At 39.9% G+C, this 19,305-nt stretch overlaps 3 protein-coding genes across 4 annotated transcripts in view; 2 read left to right on the top strand and 1 right to left on the bottom strand.

The window, feature by feature from the left end:
• LOC108679974 (disintegrin and metalloproteinase domain-containing protein 10) overlaps positions 1–6,970 on the top strand; it is a 44,414-nt gene extending 37,444 nt beyond the window's left edge. Inside the window, exons 8-12 of the mRNA XM_018168720.2 lie at positions 3,406–3,580; positions 4,364–4,541; positions 5,269–5,437; positions 6,371–6,589; positions 6,794–6,970. Coding sequence (XP_018024209.1) covers positions 3,406–3,580; positions 4,364–4,541; positions 5,269–5,437; positions 6,371–6,589; positions 6,794–6,970 — 918 coding nt within the window. The remainder of the gene's footprint in view (positions 1–3,405; positions 3,581–4,363; positions 4,542–5,268; positions 5,438–6,370; positions 6,590–6,793) is intronic.
• On the bottom strand, positions 388–2,443 carry LOC125178997 (outer mitochondrial transmembrane helix translocase-like). The gene is given in 1 exon segment (XM_047884000.1): positions 388–2,443. A coding segment is annotated over 1 exon segment (570 nt). The 5' UTR covers positions 1,914–2,443; the 3' UTR covers positions 388–1,343.
• A 1,085-nt stretch (positions 6,971–8,055) lies between the features above and the next one.
• On the top strand, positions 8,056–18,896 carry LOC108679982 (neural Wiskott-Aldrich syndrome protein). Of its 2 annotated transcripts, XM_018168729.1 has the most exons (3): positions 8,056–8,532; positions 10,968–11,030; positions 12,716–18,896. In XM_018168729.1, exons 1-2 carry the CDS (start codon positions 8,085–8,087, stop codon positions 11,009–11,011), a joined length of 492 nt encoding a protein of 163 aa, XP_018024218.1. In that variant the 5' UTR covers positions 8,056–8,084; the 3' UTR covers positions 11,012–11,030; positions 12,716–18,896. The 2 variants fall into 2 exon arrangements, with proteins under 2 accessions (XP_018024218.1, XP_018024219.1); XM_018168730.1 differs by lacking the exon at positions 10,968–11,030.
• Positions 18,897–19,305: the final 409 nt, after the last annotated feature.

Below are 19,305 nucleotides of genomic sequence, written 5' to 3' on the forward strand. Positions count from 1 at the left end.
CTAATATCCCGAAGTTTTTTTGAGCATTTGACTCAACAAAATCGCAAAAATTTGATAGACATGTATGCCCTCAGGAGGCAATTAATGAATCAATCAACCATATTTTTCAGCTCACTGAGTTAATTTTAATTGCCATTTTTTATGTTATACTTATAATTTATTCCTGTGTTTATTACTTGCTCTCGGCATATTTTTCCATATCGTTGGTGTTTTTAGTTAGCATTTTCTTCTTCCAATGCAAAATTTAAAAAAAATGTTTGCTATCTACATAATTTTCTTATTCGTTCCCTTTAGTATAAAAGTTCTAGACATTTTATTAGAATTATTTGGCTGTTGACTCGCTTTTCAGAATATAACTATAAGTAAAACGCATCACTATTTACAGTTCTCATTAAAATGTTTATTCATCAATCATTTTTTCAATTTTATTACAAGTTATATATAAGACTTCATAGTTTATGTAAGCTTATTATGGAATGTAATGCTACCTACAAAATATTTGAGCATTTATCGAACAGAAAATTAGATATCAAGGAATGATTTTCAATAATGAGTAATGTAAAAAATTATTTATGTTGATCACTTGTACACTTCACGCGGGAGATTATTTCAATGGCTCAGTTGTACATATCATGCGGGAAATTGGTTTGGATGTTTTTCCTGGAGTGCTTGAGGGCTCGAAGCAAGTCATTCATGTTGATGGCTCGCAGAGGCGACACCTTTTACTTGTTACGATCGCCCCACCTGCCAAGATCAAGTAACGTCAACGGAGAAGTCTTCGTGAAATTTTGGTTCGGAACTTCATCTAAATTTCTTTCTGCATAGTCCTCCTCTGCATGAGGTAGGATTCTGTTTTTGGGATCATTTCCCGTCTCTCCGCATTCTAGAGCACCACAGTCAAAGAAAATCTTGAAGGGCAAAGACTTTAGGTCGCCCTGGTCTCCCTTGTTGCCCTGCAAGTCATGTCCAGCTTTCTGTTCATCGTCATCGAACTCTTCTAGTTCGTCCGCTAGTAATTTATGTATAATGTCTAGCGGTAAAGTTTGATAGGTGAACGATGAATGGCGGCGAGTCGTCTACGAGTCCTGTGACATCAATTCGTCCGTAGAAGTGGAGAAGGATTGTCCTACATTCATGTCTTCAGTTGAATATCCTGCTGAGAAATCTTGTTTACTGACTTTTTTGAAATGGTCAAAAATTTACTTTGGGTCGACAAGCAACTTTTTTTCATCTGGCAAGTCTTGTACCATGTCCTCAGAATCATCTTCTCGTTCCAACTCGATGCTTCTGACTTTTTTGTAGTATTCAACGAGTCTGTAGGTGGCAGCGTGTCGACAGATTTCTTACAAATCAGAACCAGAAAACCCTTCCGTCTGGCTCGCAATGACATCCAAGTCAACGTCCTCATCCACATCACAATCTTTGAGAACAAACTGTAAGATGGCCTTTCGTTTATCCTCTTTTGGCAAAGGCACTTCAAATTGCAAGGGAAGCCTCCTCAAGATTGCGTCGTCAATGGCGTCTATCCTGTTTGAAGCAGCAAGAACCACGACATGGTTCAGCGAATCTGTTGTTAGTCCGTCCCATTACTGCAGGAAGATCGCCTTCAGTGTAGACTCGGTCGCTTGATCGCCATCGTCTCGCTAGCTTAGGAAGGAATCTACCTCGTCTATGAAGATAATGCAAGGCTCAATTTTCCTTGCAACTGAAAATAAAGCAGTTGCCATTTTCTCTGTCTCTCCTACAAATTTGTTTTTAATTGCCGATATATCGCAGTTGATGAAATTTGCTTCTATTTCGTTGGTCATGGCTTTGGCGATGAGCGTTTTTCCGCAGCCGGGAGGACCGTACAGAAGAATTCCTTTCGGGGGCATCAGGAGCGGGTCAGGATTGTGCTGCATTGCATACTTCATGGGATAAATAACCTGCTCTTAGATACTACTAATAAGCTCTTCAGAACCTGCCACGTTATCCCAAGTTACGTTGAGCTGTGCAGGGGAGACCAGCAGATCCATGACCTGCACTTCATGCGGTGTTAGATACAAAGCGTTCCCCGGTAGTTCATGATGGATTTGTTCTCTCATAAACGGCATGGGCGTGTCTCTGCGTCTAGTAAATAACCCGGGAAGTGTAGATGTGGTCGTTTCGCTATCTTCATCGGTTTCTCTCATAAGCTCGACCATTCCAAACAGCTTTTAAAAAACAATAGTCATGAAGAATCCAAATATTTTATCCGCATTGATGACGATCAACGCAACGATTACACCGACCAGAACTGCTGCCGTCACGACGCTCGTGCCTCCTATCAAAATGCTGCGTAAGATGACCGGTAGAATGCTTGTTCCTTGAAAATCCTCCTCTTAGTCCGTTGAGTAAAAAAATTCTTCCTCCATTGCCGACAATTTTTCTTGCTCAAGTACGATTCAAATCAATTTCAAATTTCGGGCTGCTGTTCTTTCAAAATTGTTGACCGCGCTCGTACTTAGGTCCGTTACGTATCATGCATACGAGATACGAGCTTATCAAATATGCCTACATTTCATTGATGTCTACTAGATTCCAAATCGCGTTGCTTCAAAAGTTATTAGTGTGATCTACAAAAGTTATTTTTTTTTAGTGATTCCTTATATTTCGGATTTTCCATTCGTTTTTTTTTCGGGAGATACTTGGCCCCAAGTTTCCGTCTAGTAACCAACGCAGGTATTTTCGAAAGGAAGAAATCATTCGTTGTAGAGTCTGAGCTCATAGGCGACTTTAACTGAAAAGGTTACTTGGTTGAAATATACGTGCATCTCATGGATTATTTAGAAAGCATCATAATTAAAGGAACACAACATAGAGCTACTTGTTGAAATTGTTAAACGATAGTTTATAACATCCCTATAACACCCTTGGTTATATATTCAAGATTCATATATGCTATTGTCAAGAATCATGGATGCTTCGGTTGTTCTTTTATATCATGTTCAGTCTCCTATCTTACAAATAAAACTTTGATGTTCAGAAATTAAATTTTTGATTCTTTGCCATTTTTTCAGGCTTTCCCTTCTAATGTTGTGAATATTTTATTTTTGCGATTTAAACCATGAATTATGATGCTTTTTACATCATAGAGTTGAAACTCAAGCTTGACGCTAGTCGGAATGCTTAGGTTTTATTAGACCTACACTAGGTACATATATTGGTACAGGTAAATATATATGTACCTAGGTACATATATTGAAATTAAAAAAAAAAATTATGCAGGAAATCCAGAATATTGAACACTCTCATTAAAAATTTAACTCGTATTGCTTTCAGCACGACTTCCCAAGCAGGTATATTGTAACTTTTAAAAATTTATGCTGGAAATCCAGAATATTTATTTAACACACTCATTACAAATGTAACTTTTATTGCTTTCAGCACGACTTCCCAAGCAGCTGCAAGCCAGGAGGCCACCAGGGCAACTTTATTATGTTCTCGTCAGCCACGAGCGGCGACCGCCCCAACAACGACAAGTTCTCCAGCTGCTCTGTCAGGAACATCTCACAAGTGCTTGATGCCATCGCTGAAAATAGACGCAAGAACTGCTTCAAAGGTAATATTATGAAAAAAGTTAAAAAAGTTGTAAGAAAAGTAATATAATGAAAAAGAAAGCAACGTGCGAACCTATGAATTGCAGCCGACGCACATAAAACTGAAATTTGTGTCATAATGATTATTACCTTTTTTATTAGAGGTAATTATTTAGTGTATTATTTAGTGTATTAATTATTTACTGTAAGGTATTATTTTAGTGTATTAAATATATTATAAAGGAAATGTATTTTTAAACTATTGCTTAAGCTATAACTTCATCGCGATATTATTGTAGTAGGTATTTTATAACTGTTATTTTGTCCATAGGAATTAGTTTTGCTGATCCAACACCGTAGTATGAAATAAATTCTCTATTGAATATATTTAAATGCTATGTTTGAAATTTAGCCCTGACGTTACTTATTCTTCAATGCTACCATGCAATATTGAGTGAGAACAATCGGCATTTATTATGCCTCGAACAGTTTTTCTCCCTTGTCGATGATTCTAGTTGCCTGATCCTTGAAGTGCACTCCTGTAAATAATTCTTGGTGAGCAGCAACGAACACCACAATTTAATGACGCTTCAAGTGCAGTGTTGAAAAAAATTTATTTATATCAATAAATAATAAAATAATTATTTTTTTAATAACGATAATTTCTGACACTATAAATTTTCTCATAATAATAATTGTTGGGGAGCATTAACGAACACCACAATTTAATGACGCTTTAAGTGCAGTGTTGAAAATAATTTTCGTAATAATATCAATAAATAATAATAATAATTTTTGGGGAGCAGCAACGAACGGGACATTTTGCGGCAATAAGATCGTGGAGGAGGGCGAAGAGTGCGACTGCGGCTACGACAAGGAAGATTGCAACGAGAGCTGCTGCTACCCGCGCCTCGTCACCGAGTACGACAGGAACAACAACGCTTCTGCCAGGATGTGCAGCCGACGTGCCAACACCCAGTGCAGGTCGCGATTCTGATCTTACTTTCTGGTCCTACTTTCTGTACACGCAGTGCAGGTTGCGATGTTGATCTTACTTACTGGTCTTACTTTCTGTACACGCAGTGCAGGGCTTGATTCTGGTCTTACTTTCTGGTCCTACTTACTGTACACGCAGTGCAGGTCTTGATTCTGATCTTACTTTCTGGTCCTACTGTGTCTAAACGCAGTGCAGGTCTTGATTCTGGTCTCGCTTTCTGGTCCTACTTTCTGTACACCCAGTGCAGGTCTTGATTCTGATCTTACTTTCTGGTCCTAATTTCTGTACACGCAGTGCAGGTCTCGATTCTGATCTTACTTTCTGGTCCTACTTACAGTACACGCAGTGCAGGGCTTGATTCTGATCTTACTTTCTGGTCCTACTTTGTCTAAACGCAGTGCAGGTCTTTATTCAGGGCTTACTTTCTTTACAAACAGTGCAGGTCTTACTTCTGCTCTTACTTTCCCTACATGTAGTGCAGGTCTCGTCTGCCCTTACTTTATGTTGTTAGTTGTGAGCCAGTTTTTATGCGAAAAATGACTTGCCACGAACACAATCCATCAACGAACGTATGACAGTTAATAAAAACATTGTTATGGACATTCCCGTATAGTTGCCAGATCACCTGACGTACAGTAATTATACTAGGATGTAATAGAGCGAATCAAAGGTTCCTATTTTCGTCGAATTAACGATGCGTTTGTTTGTGTACAGCCCTAGCCAAGGACCGTGTTGCGACATGGAGACGTGTACGTTCGAGAGCAACATAGAGTGCCACTCTGAGACGGACTGCACCATGAGCGCCTACTGCAACGGCCGCATGGCGTCATGTCCCGTGGCCAGGTGGCAGCGCAACAACAAGCCCTGCAATGAAGACACCAAGGTCTATTTAAATACCGTTATTCAACCTAATCTTTATCGTACATATTTTATTTTCGCTGTTGATTGTTCTTGTATACTATATATTTTGTGGAACTGATCATGGAGCTGGTCTCCGAAACGTTGCACTGTAGACATGAAGAATTGCTTGGTGTTTATATATACCTATATATATTTTTTATTTTTCGTGAACTTGAACATACACTTCAATGTGACTAATGATGTAAGTAACTTTCAACTTTGCCTATTTGTAATCACACTTGTAGAGTGATCGTGCTACGTGATTGTGAGCGATGATTAGCAGTACCTACCACTTTATTTATTAAGATTTCGGGTAGACCTCACATAGCTGATATATTGTTGAATTATGTATAGATTTTATATAATGATTGGTGTCAGGATACTTCATACATCATTTAATTCTATTGTATAAATTAATGAATGATATGAGTTGGACGAGCATATAAGCTTGATATAAGTTATAAATGACGCAAAGCTGCATTTCACTATGTCTCTATAGTTCAGGTTGTCTGGCTCTAGAGTCTAGACCAATGAATACTAAAATATTCACGTGCTTTGAATAAAGTCTATCTCATAACTTAGTTGCAACGCCTTCACTCGTAACTCTTACCCAGCTTAGGGATGAATTAAAATAAATATTTATTATGTAACTTTATTTTCGTTCAGGTTTTTACTAATTCCCTTCAGTTTCTCGTTGGGTTGAACATAGATAGCGTCGGTATTGTCATATGTAGCTCATATTTTTGAAGGAAAATAAGCACAATACAGATGAGTCGGTTTGGTTGAAATTTCATTAGAAAAATTAAGCTCATTCAGACAATTTCCGGCAAATCGCACTCTGAACAGGTTGCAAGCCATTTATTTTTCAGTTAATTTGATTTTACATTGGTTTATAATAAGAGTTTTTACTGTTCAGGTGTGTAAAGACGGAGAGTGCAGTGGCAGCATATGCTTGGCGTACAACATGAGTGAGTGCTTCCTGACGTCAGACGTGGTGCAAGACAAGAAAAAGCTCTGCGAGATCGCCTGTCAAGTGGGCAACTCACCAGGCTCGTGCAAGTCCACCTCGGAGCTCAACAGGATATTCCCCAACCCGGTCTTCATGCGGCCTGGTGCCCCTTGCAACAACTTCCAGGTACTTGCCATGTCGCCCTGTTGTTTCTTTGGTACTAAATTCATTTACCTTCATTGAGTATTGATGACGAAGGTACCTACCCATAGGGGCTGTAACAGTACGAATTTAACTATGATGTAGTAATGTTTTCTACGCTTTAATATCTATTTAGTGTTATTTTCACCTTGTAATTATGAATGTTATGATGATACCTGTTTTTTGCAGGGTTACTGCGATGTCTTCCAGAAGTGCCGCGCTGTGGACGCCGAAGGACCGCTCGCCAGGCTGAAGAACCTTCTCTTCAACGAGGCCACGCTCAACACTGTCGCCGAATGGATCACGGTGAGCCCCATGCCAGACGGCAGCGAGGCCGGGCTGAGACGGCAGCGAGGCCGGCAGTGAGGGCGGGCCCTTAGTACGGCAGTGAGGCCGGGCCCTTAGTACGGCAGCGAGGCCGGGCCCTTAGTACGGCAGCGAGGCCGGGCCCTTAGTACGGCAGCGAGGCCGGGCCCTTAGTACGGAAGTGAGGGCGGGCCCTTAGTACGGTAGTGAGGGCGGGCCCTTAGTGCGGTAGTGAGTGCAGGCCCTTAGTACGGCAGCGAGGCCGGGCCCTTAGTACGGTAGTGAGGGCGGGCCCTTAGTACGGCAGCGAGGCCGGGCCCCTAGTACGGTAGTGAGGGCGGGCCCTTAGTACGGCAGTGAGGGCGGGGCCTAAGTACGGCAGCGAGGCCGGGCCCTTAGTACGGCAGTGAGGGCGGGCCCTTAGTACGGCAGTGAGGGCGGGCCCTTAGTACGGTAGTGAGGGCAGGCCCTTAGTACGGCAGAGAGGGCGGGCCCTTAGTACGGCAGCGAGGCCGGGCCCTTAGTACGGCAGTGAGGGCGGGCCCTTAGTACGGCAGTGAGGGCGGGCCCTTAGTACGGCAGAGAGGGCGGGCCCTTAGTACGGCAGAGAGGGCGGGCCCTTAGTACGGCAGAGAGGGCGGGCCCTTAATACGGCAGCTGTCTCTTATACACATCTAGATGTGTATAAGAGACAGGGGTAGATCAGTGACTGGTGAGGGTAGACCAGTGACTGGTGAGAGTAGACCAGTGACTGGTGAGGGTAGACCAGTGACTGGTGAGGGTAGACCAGTGACTGGTGATGGTAGACCAGTGACTGGTGAGGGTAGATCAGTGACTGGTGAGGGTAGACCAGTGACTGGTGAGAGTAGACCAGTGACTGGCGAGGCTAGACCAGTCACCGCTCTGTGACGAGTCAAGTTGAGATTTTTTAATAATATCCTCGTAAGAATGTAAGACTGGAATGTGTGCAAGGCTGATGAGATCTAATAATGTTGTCTGGTCCATCTCGTTGCTGCTGTTTGAAGAAACACACCAACTGTTAGCTTCTCCAGAGGTAATTTCTTCAAGCAGTTGTATAAATGTTGTTTGATAACCAGCATTACCTTATTCAACATCACTATTCACGTGGTTATTATTGCAGCGTAACCAGCACAACCGCGGCCACCCAGAAAGCATGCAGCTACAACAACAACAGCAACAGTCACGGCAGCAGCAGCAGCGAGGTGCTGGTGGTCGCAACAACAGGGACCGCAGAGGAGGCAACCGCCACTCTGTGCCCTCCACTTCAGGCATCCAACTCCCTCCTCCCGCCTCAGGTAACAGAAGAAACAGCCGCGGGGCGTCAAGTTCTCCTGCAGGAGGAGTCTCTGCCAATCCTCGAGTTTCCAATCTTGCGCCCCCCATACTAGTGGCGCCCAGCATATCGCCGCCCAGTTTAATGGGACCCAATTTATCGCCACCCAACTTGGTAGGCTTCAGTACGGACGACCCTCCACCGCCGTACCCTGGCGTGCCGTCCGCTGGTCCTCCTCCTGCCATCCCTGCCGCCGCCGCCGCTGCTGCTGCGCCCCCCACGAGACATGGATACGGCGAAGGGCGCGGCCACTACAACAGACCCAAGGGTCAGTCTGCCTGTTCCTGATCCCAGCTGTTCCGTGTTTAATCCTTACCTGATGTGCTGTAATGTTCGACTTGTCCCTGTTAATTCTTGCCTGCAGTACCGTTGAGATCAGCCTTCCTGCCCTAAGTGGTCAGTCTGATGCGCGCAACCTGCTTTTCATGAGTAGTTCTATGGCTTCATTCCCGTCTAAGATGTTCGTGATTTAAGCTCTCACATTTTTGTTGCTTCCTGTTGGCTCTTGTACCATTGTGTGGCTACGAATGCTTGATTCGGTGTGATTCATTTTTTCAAGTTACTCGTAGTTGCGAGCCTTATTGAGACCTCAATGTAGATATTTTCCTTTCTGATCACCGAGTTGCTCAAATCTATCAAGAATTCCTTCTTCTAAAGTCATCAGTAATTTTTTACAATACTCGTTCTGTAGTTGAAGCTTGTCTAGCCCCCTTTTAGCTTCTCTGATCAAGTATTTCACCAGAAATTTTGTACGAGTAATTGTCAACTAACTTATAATGTGAATTCCGAAGTCATTGCTATCAATCGTTGGCGTTGAACTGCCTTTCGTGCTTCATCACTATTCGCTTTGTATGTTCCAAAATGTTGATTATTATTGATCTTCAATATCGGTGCATTATTGTGTTGGTGCAATATTGTTTTGAATCAATTAAGCATTTCCATACAATCTTCTTCAATTCTCGGTTCATAGCGTACGATTTTTAAACTTTAACGCTATGCTATTTATTAATTTTTTTTTCATTTGAAGGAACTTTCATGAGTACTTCGTGCCTAAGAGCCCCCAAAATTTGCAGAGAGAACACTTTAGACGATAAATATTTCTATCATTATGTGATAGAAGCAGGCTACATTTCGTTGTCAGTGTGAACACTTAACTCTTGTCAGCCTGCATCATGTTACAATGATATAATCGAACCGAGTGTAGATACGCATCCTCGGCGAAAATCCAGTTGGGTTCAGCTTGGATACGAGCTGCAGTAACGGTCCTAGTTTGGATTATAATTTCTTCTAGTTGTTTGCTCTATAATTTGCCTTATTAATTTGGTCCGTAATTTGTCTATGTTATTTAGATCGCTTCTTGAGCGTTAAGATGTTTGGTATTTTATTAACGAGCTAACGTGTCTATTTATCCAGCATTGCCCATTGATCACGGATATGATTTTTAATTTTTGTTTTCTCGTTGCTTCTTGCTTGCTTCTCTTTTTTGTGTGTTTAGTTTTTATTTATATATTCATTTATTATGTTGGTAGGTAGTGGCTTGTTTTCTTCTCTTTTTTTTGCATAAGTTCTATGATCATACATCTTTCTATTATCTTGTGTACGCTCAACCTCCACCGTCACCCGCTTGTTCCATCGTACGCAAAATATTTCATGTCGCATTTTCTGCGTAATTTATGTTGACTCAAAACGTATATGATAATGAATTGATGTATTTCGGTATATATCAAGAATGAGGTGTGCAAGCAAAGCACACGCATTATTACGGTCGTCTCGTATTACTTCACTGCAGTTTTTAAGACTTGTTCACATCCTCAGGTGCCACGCAACCAAATGTCAACAACCTGCCAGCTTGAGTTACCTTTACCCCCACCGCTGTGAGATCCCCTGTTGTTACCTCACCATTACTGCGTTGATATTATCTTTTATGAGAGGCTCCTTCATCATCACTTTGAGACCACTTCCAGACTTTGTTTCAGACCACTTCCATACTTTATTTTATGTTGACCAATTTTCCATGGTACGGTAGCCTTGATTAGTTCTCGACCGTTCCTCTATTTCCTCACCACTTCAGCATTATCATTTCCAATCGCACATTTTTTTTTCGAACCACGATTTCCATTATTATTATCATCACTATTTTGTGTAAATAAGACCCACTCTTTTCTTTAGCATTGATCTGAAAAGAGTACACGTTCACAAGACCGATGGTTTAACCTAAAGTTTTGGATGTGATGCAAGTCAAATTCAATTTCGGAGTCCAAAGTTCAAAATAAGCCAAGAATACGTCGTGTTCATTATAAAATGATTATTTTTATCTTCTTTGTTTATGTACTGGCTTTAGAGGAAAGAGTCGGCGCTTGGCGTGTTATAAGTGCAGGAGATGCCACTTACAGAGCCAAACTTACGAATTATACAATTCATTTAAGATTTGACGTATCAGAGCATCTGTGATAGAATGTTGACACCTAGAATAACTAGTTTAAAATGTTGTTTGAGATGACGAACTGCAGTCAAACGAATTTAATAACGATTGAAATCAGGACTGATAATTTCGTGATTGTTGCTTATTTTCTCGTGATGAAATAAAGTTTGTATGAACTTTCCACGTCTGACAAATGAATTTCGTGATTGTAGCTTATTTTCTCGTGATGAAATAAAGTTTGTATGAGCTTGCCACATCTGACGAGTGTTGACGTCCCACAGGAGCTGCCCGAAGACAGGATAATGACGGCAAAGCTAAAAAGTAGCTCCCAACCGCACCTGCGCGTAAGCCAATGTTATTCATAAGCCCCTTAGCCTGCTCTCTACATGCAGTTGCCTCCTCTCACCTCAATTGCTTTGTCTAAACCCCCCACTCTTGCCCAAATAATCCAGCGGTTTAAACACTTTATTTAAATCCCCCACTCTGCACCATCTAATTCGATGTGTGCCAGACTTTGTCTAGATACCCTCGCTCTTGTCCAACTAATACAGTAGTTTAAAAATTTTGTCTAAATCCCCCACTCTTCACCAAATAATCCAGTGGTTCACTAAGTATTTCCCTTCTTGGTTAACCAGCGCAACGTCCTACAAAAAATGCAAGTTTCTCATTTAAAAATATTTTCATCCTGGATATACTACATTATGAAAATATATGGATATACTGGCTACTGGCTAAATTGAAATCTCGCCTTCCATTACCATAATAAGTACTGGAATAAATATAAATCCTGAAATTGGTTCACTTCGACAGTTCTTTTGAGTTTAACTACCTACCTTCCCATTCCCCTCAGTCGTTAGAAAGTTTTTTTTTAGAAATTCTGTTTTAGTTAACGTTTCTTTACCCTATTCGGTTCTCAACACACTTTAACGTATGGCTAATGTGATGTCGTCGTAGGTTTGGGATGAAATATTTTTTTTAGATGGATGTAACGCAACCTTTCATTCTCGTCGCGGAAACTCCTTTGATTGCCTTGCATCGTGGATACAATAAGCGTTGTTAAAGCTATTTGTACCTAAAATTCTGTTTCCGAGAATAACCCTCAATAAACTAACGGTTAATCCTTTTTATTTGGATAAATCAGGCGTCGTTAAAGTTCTTCGTACCTGAAAGTCAGCTATCCTCAAAATATAAAGGGTTAATAAAAGTCAGGTAACACAAGTTTCAGCGCCGTCTGGGGAATTCAGCTATTTTCCATTATTCTGTCCGTCTGTTGTGCGTTGTATCTTTTTTTAAATTTTGTAGTAATATCAAACTGTTTACAACGTTTTTTATTGCCGTCGTGTCTCTGGTAGCTGTTTAGCCTTTTACTGCATTCGTTTTCAGTGTTGTTGCATACATTATAATACCTACGATTGCTATGGGACTGTTGGGGATTACGGATTGATTTACTATATACATTCTCTGTATCCTTAGGCTCATCTTCATCTATTGCCACTAATTCCAGTTATTGCTTGCACTCTTGTCGCGCGCTCTCTTCATTAGGAACTAAAGTTCTCTACTTTTTTTTCTTTACTTATCTGTGGCTTTATATGGGAATCTTTCTGTGCTTAGAATTTAAACGGGTTTTGCGTGTCATTTCTTCTGCATAATTCTGGTATGCGTTCGGTGTTAAATTAGATTTCATGTTTCTATTCCCTTGTTGGTCATCATTGCTTCCTTTTATATAACTAGTCTCATTTGTAGACTAATTACTTTGCAAAAAATGATTCGACGCGTAGATGTGCTGCTTGTAGTGTCTAATTATTCTGAAGAACTCCTGCAATAAATAAAAAGTGAAATAACCTCAACCATATTTTATTGTATTGATATCACTAGGCTTATGTATGTATTCAGCCATTTTTTGTGCATCGCACAGTGTGGTTCACACTCGAATACCTATACTAATTGAATGATGTTATGGTAAATTGTAAGAAAAACTGTGGTATTGTGAGCATTCGAAGTTAATCTAACTCTTCTCTCTCACGGGCAGCGTCCGCTCCACCATTGGAGTAAACAACTGCGGCGAGGTGCTGGTATCGCTTCATCTTCATTGGCACTTCACCGTGACGTCTGCTGCTGTGTGGTGGACGTTTTAAACGTCCCCTACTTTTTAATGGACGTCATCAACGTCGGCTACTATCAGAAGGACGTCTTGAACGTGGCTGTTGTTTGGTGGACGTCATAAACGTTGGCTACTATCAGAAGGACGTCTTGAACGTGGCCGTTGTTTGATGGACGTCTTAAACGTCGGCTACTGTTTGGTCAACGTCTGCCGTCAAGTGCTTAAGACTATACGCTTGAACAGAACCGTTTATGTTATTCTCACCTCACTCCCCTCCTAATATGTTTTAAATAAGTGCTGTTTGTAGACTAATTTTAAGGAATGCCATTATTTCATGATCAGGTTTATTAACTATTAGTTATTTAGTTCTGGCGTCATGTTCGTACAGTATTATTTTAACAATGTCTTTCCATTAAAGGAGAGATTAGTTGTGTGATCGCGCCAGTCATCTGACGCGCCAGTACTTCCCACCAGTCATCTGACGTTGAATCAAAAGTTGTTTCGTTGAATCAACGTTTAGTAAAGTTTTTTGAGTTTCATTCATAAATTATAACGTCATTTGCCTGGTGGGTTCTCATTAGTTTGATCTGAATTGGTTCGATCATGCTTCATCATTGAATGAGCAATACAAATGAAGTATTGCATTTTCAGCAATGTTGTAAATGTGGACTGTATGCGCATTAACTTATTGCTAGAGCATTGAAGGCAATGGTACGGGGCAATAGTTACGTTGCTTTCGCAAGTTAATATCGAAGACCAATGTTTCTGTCTTAATTGTTTAATTTGTTGTGGAAGCAAATCATCTGATATGTTGTTTACAAAATCAACTTATACGATCGTGACTCGAAGTGCGTCTGTTGGGAAAAAAGTATGTCGATCTTTTATCAACGTCCTGTCAATTCTCACTAAAATGGTGTAAATCAAACCTGCCAAGCTGTGCATGGATGTTGGAATAAAAAATTGTTGTAACGTATATGCTGAATGCTCTTCTTTTCAAATTGAACAAATCTTAAACCCTTGAAGTGTAATACCAACTCCCACTCCTGACCGCGTTTTAGCAGGAACCGATTGGTTGCCAAGATTGTGAAGTGATATTTTACAAGTTAGAGTATAGTGAATGTTCACAATTCTTTTCAATTTCGCAAAACTCAAAGTGATACTTTACGGTCATACTTTCAGTGTGGAAAACAAGTAGCAGTTTTCACGAAATGTTTTTTTACCTTAAAACGCTGTCTTGTTCAGGTTCCCATATTCTACTTTGATTTTAATTTCTCTCGTGGGGTATTCACGATATCGTATTGAAGGAATTAATTTGTTTTGTACAGACAGCGTGTACGCACACTCACGTCACGTTCTAAAGTAAAACTGCAGTGTCCACAATTTTCGCATTTTTTATATTGTCACTCATCAATTACTCATTTGGATAACAGTATCAGAAAACTATCCCGAATATTTCCATTTTTCCGTAGAAATCATCCTTTTGTCATCTGCCTCTCTATTTAGCGAAGATCAGACTTTAATGTTCCTCTACTGATTTACTGGTTGAACGTCGTTTAGTATTTTCCTAGTGGTTAATTTATTATTATGGCTCGAGTTTTAATTTGTCCGTGGCTCGAGTATATATCGTTCTGCGCGATGTCGCGAGTTCACTCATGATCAAAAAATGAATGTTCAGTTTTCTTTTTGCAGCTTAATTTTTAATGAATTTATTCCCGCAATATGTTACCAAATATCTATGGCATTTACTCTTAGGGCTACTTTTTTGTTGGCTTACTAAGTTGTTATGGTCGTGTGGCTCTCCCTAATAGCATTTACTCAGCCGTCGCTCTTAGATTCTCCTACAAAAATGTTCCAGAGATGAGTGAGCTCTGAGCTTTCGATGATCAACGAAACGCGATCGGAATGTGTACAACGTGTAATCATCCTACATTGTATGGGTGCATAATGTTGATGCTATTTCCGTTCCGCATTTTCTTCAGAACACGCGCGAGTCTAATACCTGGTTTGCTGCTTACGCTTAATTTTCTAATTTGTGTTTTGCAAAAACTCCCTATATATACCTGCACTGTGTTCCCTTGCAAAACCAAGGAATCTCGAACAAATTCACCTATTTAATTCAGGTTTTTGATTGCGATTGATATTTTCGTTGGTTTGATAGTTAATTATTTGATAGCTTTTGATTTTTTGCTTTTGAACAGCGAGAAAATGAACGTGGGCATCACGTTGAGCTGCTGGAAAATTGCACATCTTATCTCATTAATGTTGCGGCGTTACATTCAATCTGGAATTTTATACGCTGAACAAGAGCGCAGTAAAATTTACTCAAATTATTTCCAATGAGGCGTGTTTAAAATTCTTTTCGATTTCTTCATGACGAATGATATTTGTGCCATTCTTCCATGTATTTCTTCCTTCTGCTATAAAATACGGTATGTACCGGTACCGTATTCTATACTTATTTTGGTTAGGTCAGTTGAAATTATTCCTTTGACTTTTAATTGTGAAAGAGTAAATAAAATTTGATCCATCGTCACTTTATCGCGTACAAGATAAAACATTCAAATAACGTAGTTATTTTAACCCACATCTCGTTTGAACTGTCATCTCATTTTTCACTCGTGGCTTCCAGTCCTGACGGGGTCATGAGCCTGTAATGCGACTGGAGGAATAATTCCATACAAAACCAATTATCAAAAAGACTTATCATGATAATATATTCAATCGTTTTACATGTCTTTACCGAGTTATTTATAGTCTACATGTAGCAGGTACTGAAAAATAATTTTCCAATTATCCGGCGCAAATATGATCTCTAAAATGAAATTAGCTGAACGAACTGCGATCATTTCATAATATTTTCTAAATAAGTTTGTAGCTTGTAAGTTAATGCGTTCGTTTAGAGAGAAATCACATTATGTTAGCGAGGTAAAGTTGACTAGGTTATTGCCTAACGCATTGTCTTACATGTCTTTAGAGTTGAGCTCGAATTATCAACAATTTTGAAGCTTAAATATCTCGTATATTAAAAATGTTCTTCTTTGAGTTGACTACATTGCTACTTTTGTTTCAAGATGCATGCATCCTCATTACCTCTTCCTGAAAATGTCCACTTTTGTGAGGGACTTAATTCTGAATGTTGATGGTGAATCAGAGCAAATCGCTACGGCGCAGCGAGTCGGAATTTCCTGAAGTGTTAGTCGTCTACGTGAAAGGCGGATTCAACCAAGTTGTGATCAACGTGAATGAAAAAAAATGAACAATTGCTGGTCAAGTGTATGCGACATTGACTCCGTGCAATCCAGTGACAGACATCAGAGCGTCTACAGCGCTTCGTGTGTGAAGGGGCGCCTTTTTCCTGTTTATGATTGTCGATAGAAGGCTGGACCTGTTCGAAGGTCTCGTGACTGAATATTTGTGCATTTTTTGGTGAAGTAATCTTGCCTCGTGTGTATAGATTGTAAATAATGACAGTAAAGAGCGATCAAGTTATTATAGATTAAGATGCGAGGTGTAACGAGCTCAGGTCGTACGACTGTAAGTACCTTCCTCGTAGATGACGTTGAAAACGTTGATTACGAGTTGATTTCGTTGAAATAACGTTTAATCAACGTTATTTTAACGGCAGGTGCCCGGTGGGTAGGTAGCTCGTGCTTTGTTCAACCCACTATTATTGTGATAAGATCGTCATCAGTGAATTTCATCGAACGGTGGAAAAATTGTCAGGTTGTCGAACATTCCCTTCACATTGCTTTACAAACCAAAAGATTAGCTTCATTGCGTTGTTTTTCATGATGCTCTTGAAATTCCACGAATTTATTTAGCTCGTCTATGTTAGTAAGAGTTTCTTGGAGAAAATTCATACAAATTAACATGTCAATCCTGCCTAGAAAAATTACAATGTAGCGCTTGACGAGCTCATTTCCGTGACATCTTTCCACTCGATGGTGTCATTTTGACATAATTTTTCCCATAATGTCTGTTTTGATATACCTATTGATTATTTCCTACGGCGTTGATACTAAAAAACACGATATAATATACTGTCCATATTCGACCATTATGTCGCGCCAACCTAAACTTTTTTTTTTAATTCAATGAGAGCACCAATTGCCCAATTTTGCGCTCTGCCCTTTTTGTGAACTCAAATTCAAATTTTTTGACGCCAGGTTGACATACTCGAAGCGTTGAAACTCTTCGTTGTTCAATTTTTCTATGTCTTTGACATAAATTATAACGATGCCATCTAAACGAAGTCGTACCAACTGAGCTTATGAACACCATTCTTCCTACAGCCGCCGCTTTTCCATGTACAGAGAAAGTCCCTCCTGACTCGAAACAGCGCTGAGTGTTGACTAGAAATGTGTAAATATTAGAGTGTGTGCGCGAGCTTCTGTCACTCTTTCTAATACGATTAGTATCGTCATCATCATGCTCTGGCTTTTTGACTTGAGACGCTGTAGTTCTCCTCAATAGAGTATACCCTTTTATTGGACTGCCGTAAATGTCTCCGCAAGAGTACTTGCTGTTGATGTTATCTAGTGGGAAAGCTTAGTGGGTAAGGTTATGAAGTTGTTTGATCTAGCGCCTGCTTCCATTCTTCTGTCGCTCACTTTGCGATTCGCCCCGAAATTGCATTCTCATTTCCTTCATTTAAGAAGAAACCTAACTACCTTTCGTTTCTCGATATAATTATCAAAAGGCGCCTCGGTTACGGATTATGCGCTCGAAATCACTTATTTTTGAGCCCTAATTAGGGTTCACTGGTAAGCTTTATCATTGGTAATTAGATGAGCGTTCTGGGCCTGAAATAATTTAAAAGTTTCTAACGCTCAACTCAACAGCGTATCTATGCAGTGCGCCGTCGAATACTCGTTTATTTTTATCTATGTCGCTGCTCAGCGATATCTGAGATGGCGAAACTCAATGACAAAGTACGGACATTTCGATGAGGTTAGTGCAAAATTTAATCTTGAAATATCAGCAAATTTATTGACTCCTTTCCTCAGATTCTGGCTAAGTATATCGTTAAACTAATATTGATTGTTTGCACTCGTGATTCGACATGTGATCGGAGCTTAAGCTCGTTACACTAGTGAAGGCATTTTTATTAATATTGATGCAAGAATAATTTCTTGGTGTATTAACTTCTGTGTAAGAGTCGAGAGGTAACCGGTATTTACATTACGAAGAGAAAGATTTCTGCTCCAGTTAACTTCTAAATACTTTCCTCACAAATAAGTTCTCTGTCCCTTATATCCACCAGTAAATTGAGTATGGAAATAGAGCGGTAAATTTCATCTCAGAAATAGAATGAAAAGGAATATCTGCGTAAACGTTCTACATATTACTTTTGTTCTAAAAGTAAACCGTTTTCTACAGGTATCAGAGTTCTACTGATCTGAACAAACGCGTGTGTTCATAATTTCTCTCTGGAAATATTGCGACCGTGAACGTGATGCTCGATTTTTCAGAGGTAACTGTAATTTACAGTGCATACCCCTGGATTCTGCAATAAAAAATGTCGATTCAATTTTTTACTCTGAAGACCAGGCTACCAAAAATGATTTTTACTCTGTTAGGTTCATTTTTATATCAGCGCTTATCAGCCACAAATGCTGAACGGGCAACGGAGTTAGTCACCGTCATTCTGACGATCACTTCATCACTTCACATGGCGCGATTACAAAGAATTTTTTCCAATTTTGTCTGTTTTCATTGCTTCAGTTGATCACATTATTTATTATACGGGCATTTGCTGCTTTTCTATTTTGCATGTAGGCCACTTAAAAACACTGTTCTTCATTTATGTTGTGACCTAATCTCATCGATGTGATTAGAAAGACTTGATGCAGGCACCCACGTGCCAACATGGAGATTAACTTTCGCCAATACTGAATAATTGTAGCGTCAAATTAAGTGCAGTAACATTGTTATACAATATCATATTTCCAACCTGGTAGTGGCAAAATTTTCTCCCCTAGTTATATTTGTACGGGCAGAAATTCTTACTTGTCGCATTTCATCGGTCCGACCTCACAGTGAATGTTATTACAAGGCGGATCATTGGAAAAAACACTTATGTTCTGTAATAAAAAATGTGTTTTTAAAAGATTTTATTCTATTCCTTCCTAGATGTCTCTTATGAATTCATATTATAAAGAATGAAACGGGATTGATTTCATTTAAAATTGGCATTTCTTCATTTAAAAACTGTTTCGAGAGAAGTTATTTGACCGCGCCTTGTCTTCGCAGATCTCCGAGTACAATCATTAAACCATGCAAATTATGTGCATTGAGTTCCTCAACATAGAAACTTTCATATAAATTGATGCAAAACTGCATATTACACGCAAATCTAAGTATTTGTACAGTGAACCAACTGCTTAATCAAGAAAATTCGTAACCACAATACGCAAGTCCCCACCCATTGAGGTGTGATCTGTACATTAAAATAAAAATGATAACCTTGCCTTAACCCCAAATAATGTCCGCGGCTGGTACTCGAAAATTTCCTTACG

This window comes from Hyalella azteca, unplaced genomic scaffold (assembly GCF_000764305.2).
Source record: "Hyalella azteca isolate HAZT.00-mixed unplaced genomic scaffold, Hazt_2.0.2 contig14244, whole genome shotgun sequence".
NCBI classification, from domain to species: domain Eukaryota; kingdom Metazoa; phylum Arthropoda; class Malacostraca; order Amphipoda; family Hyalellidae; genus Hyalella; species Hyalella azteca.

Excerpts from the sequence above, each read along its gene's own strand:
- LOC108679982 (XM_018168729.1), top strand. The coding sequence starts at position 8,085 with ATGCAGCTACAACAACAACAGCAACAGTCACGGCAGCAGCAGCAGCGA. Across the intron at positions 8,533-10,967 it reads CCACTACAACAGACCCAAGG|GAGCTGCCCGAAGACAGGAT; the intron begins GTCAGTCTGCCT and ends GACGTCCCACAG.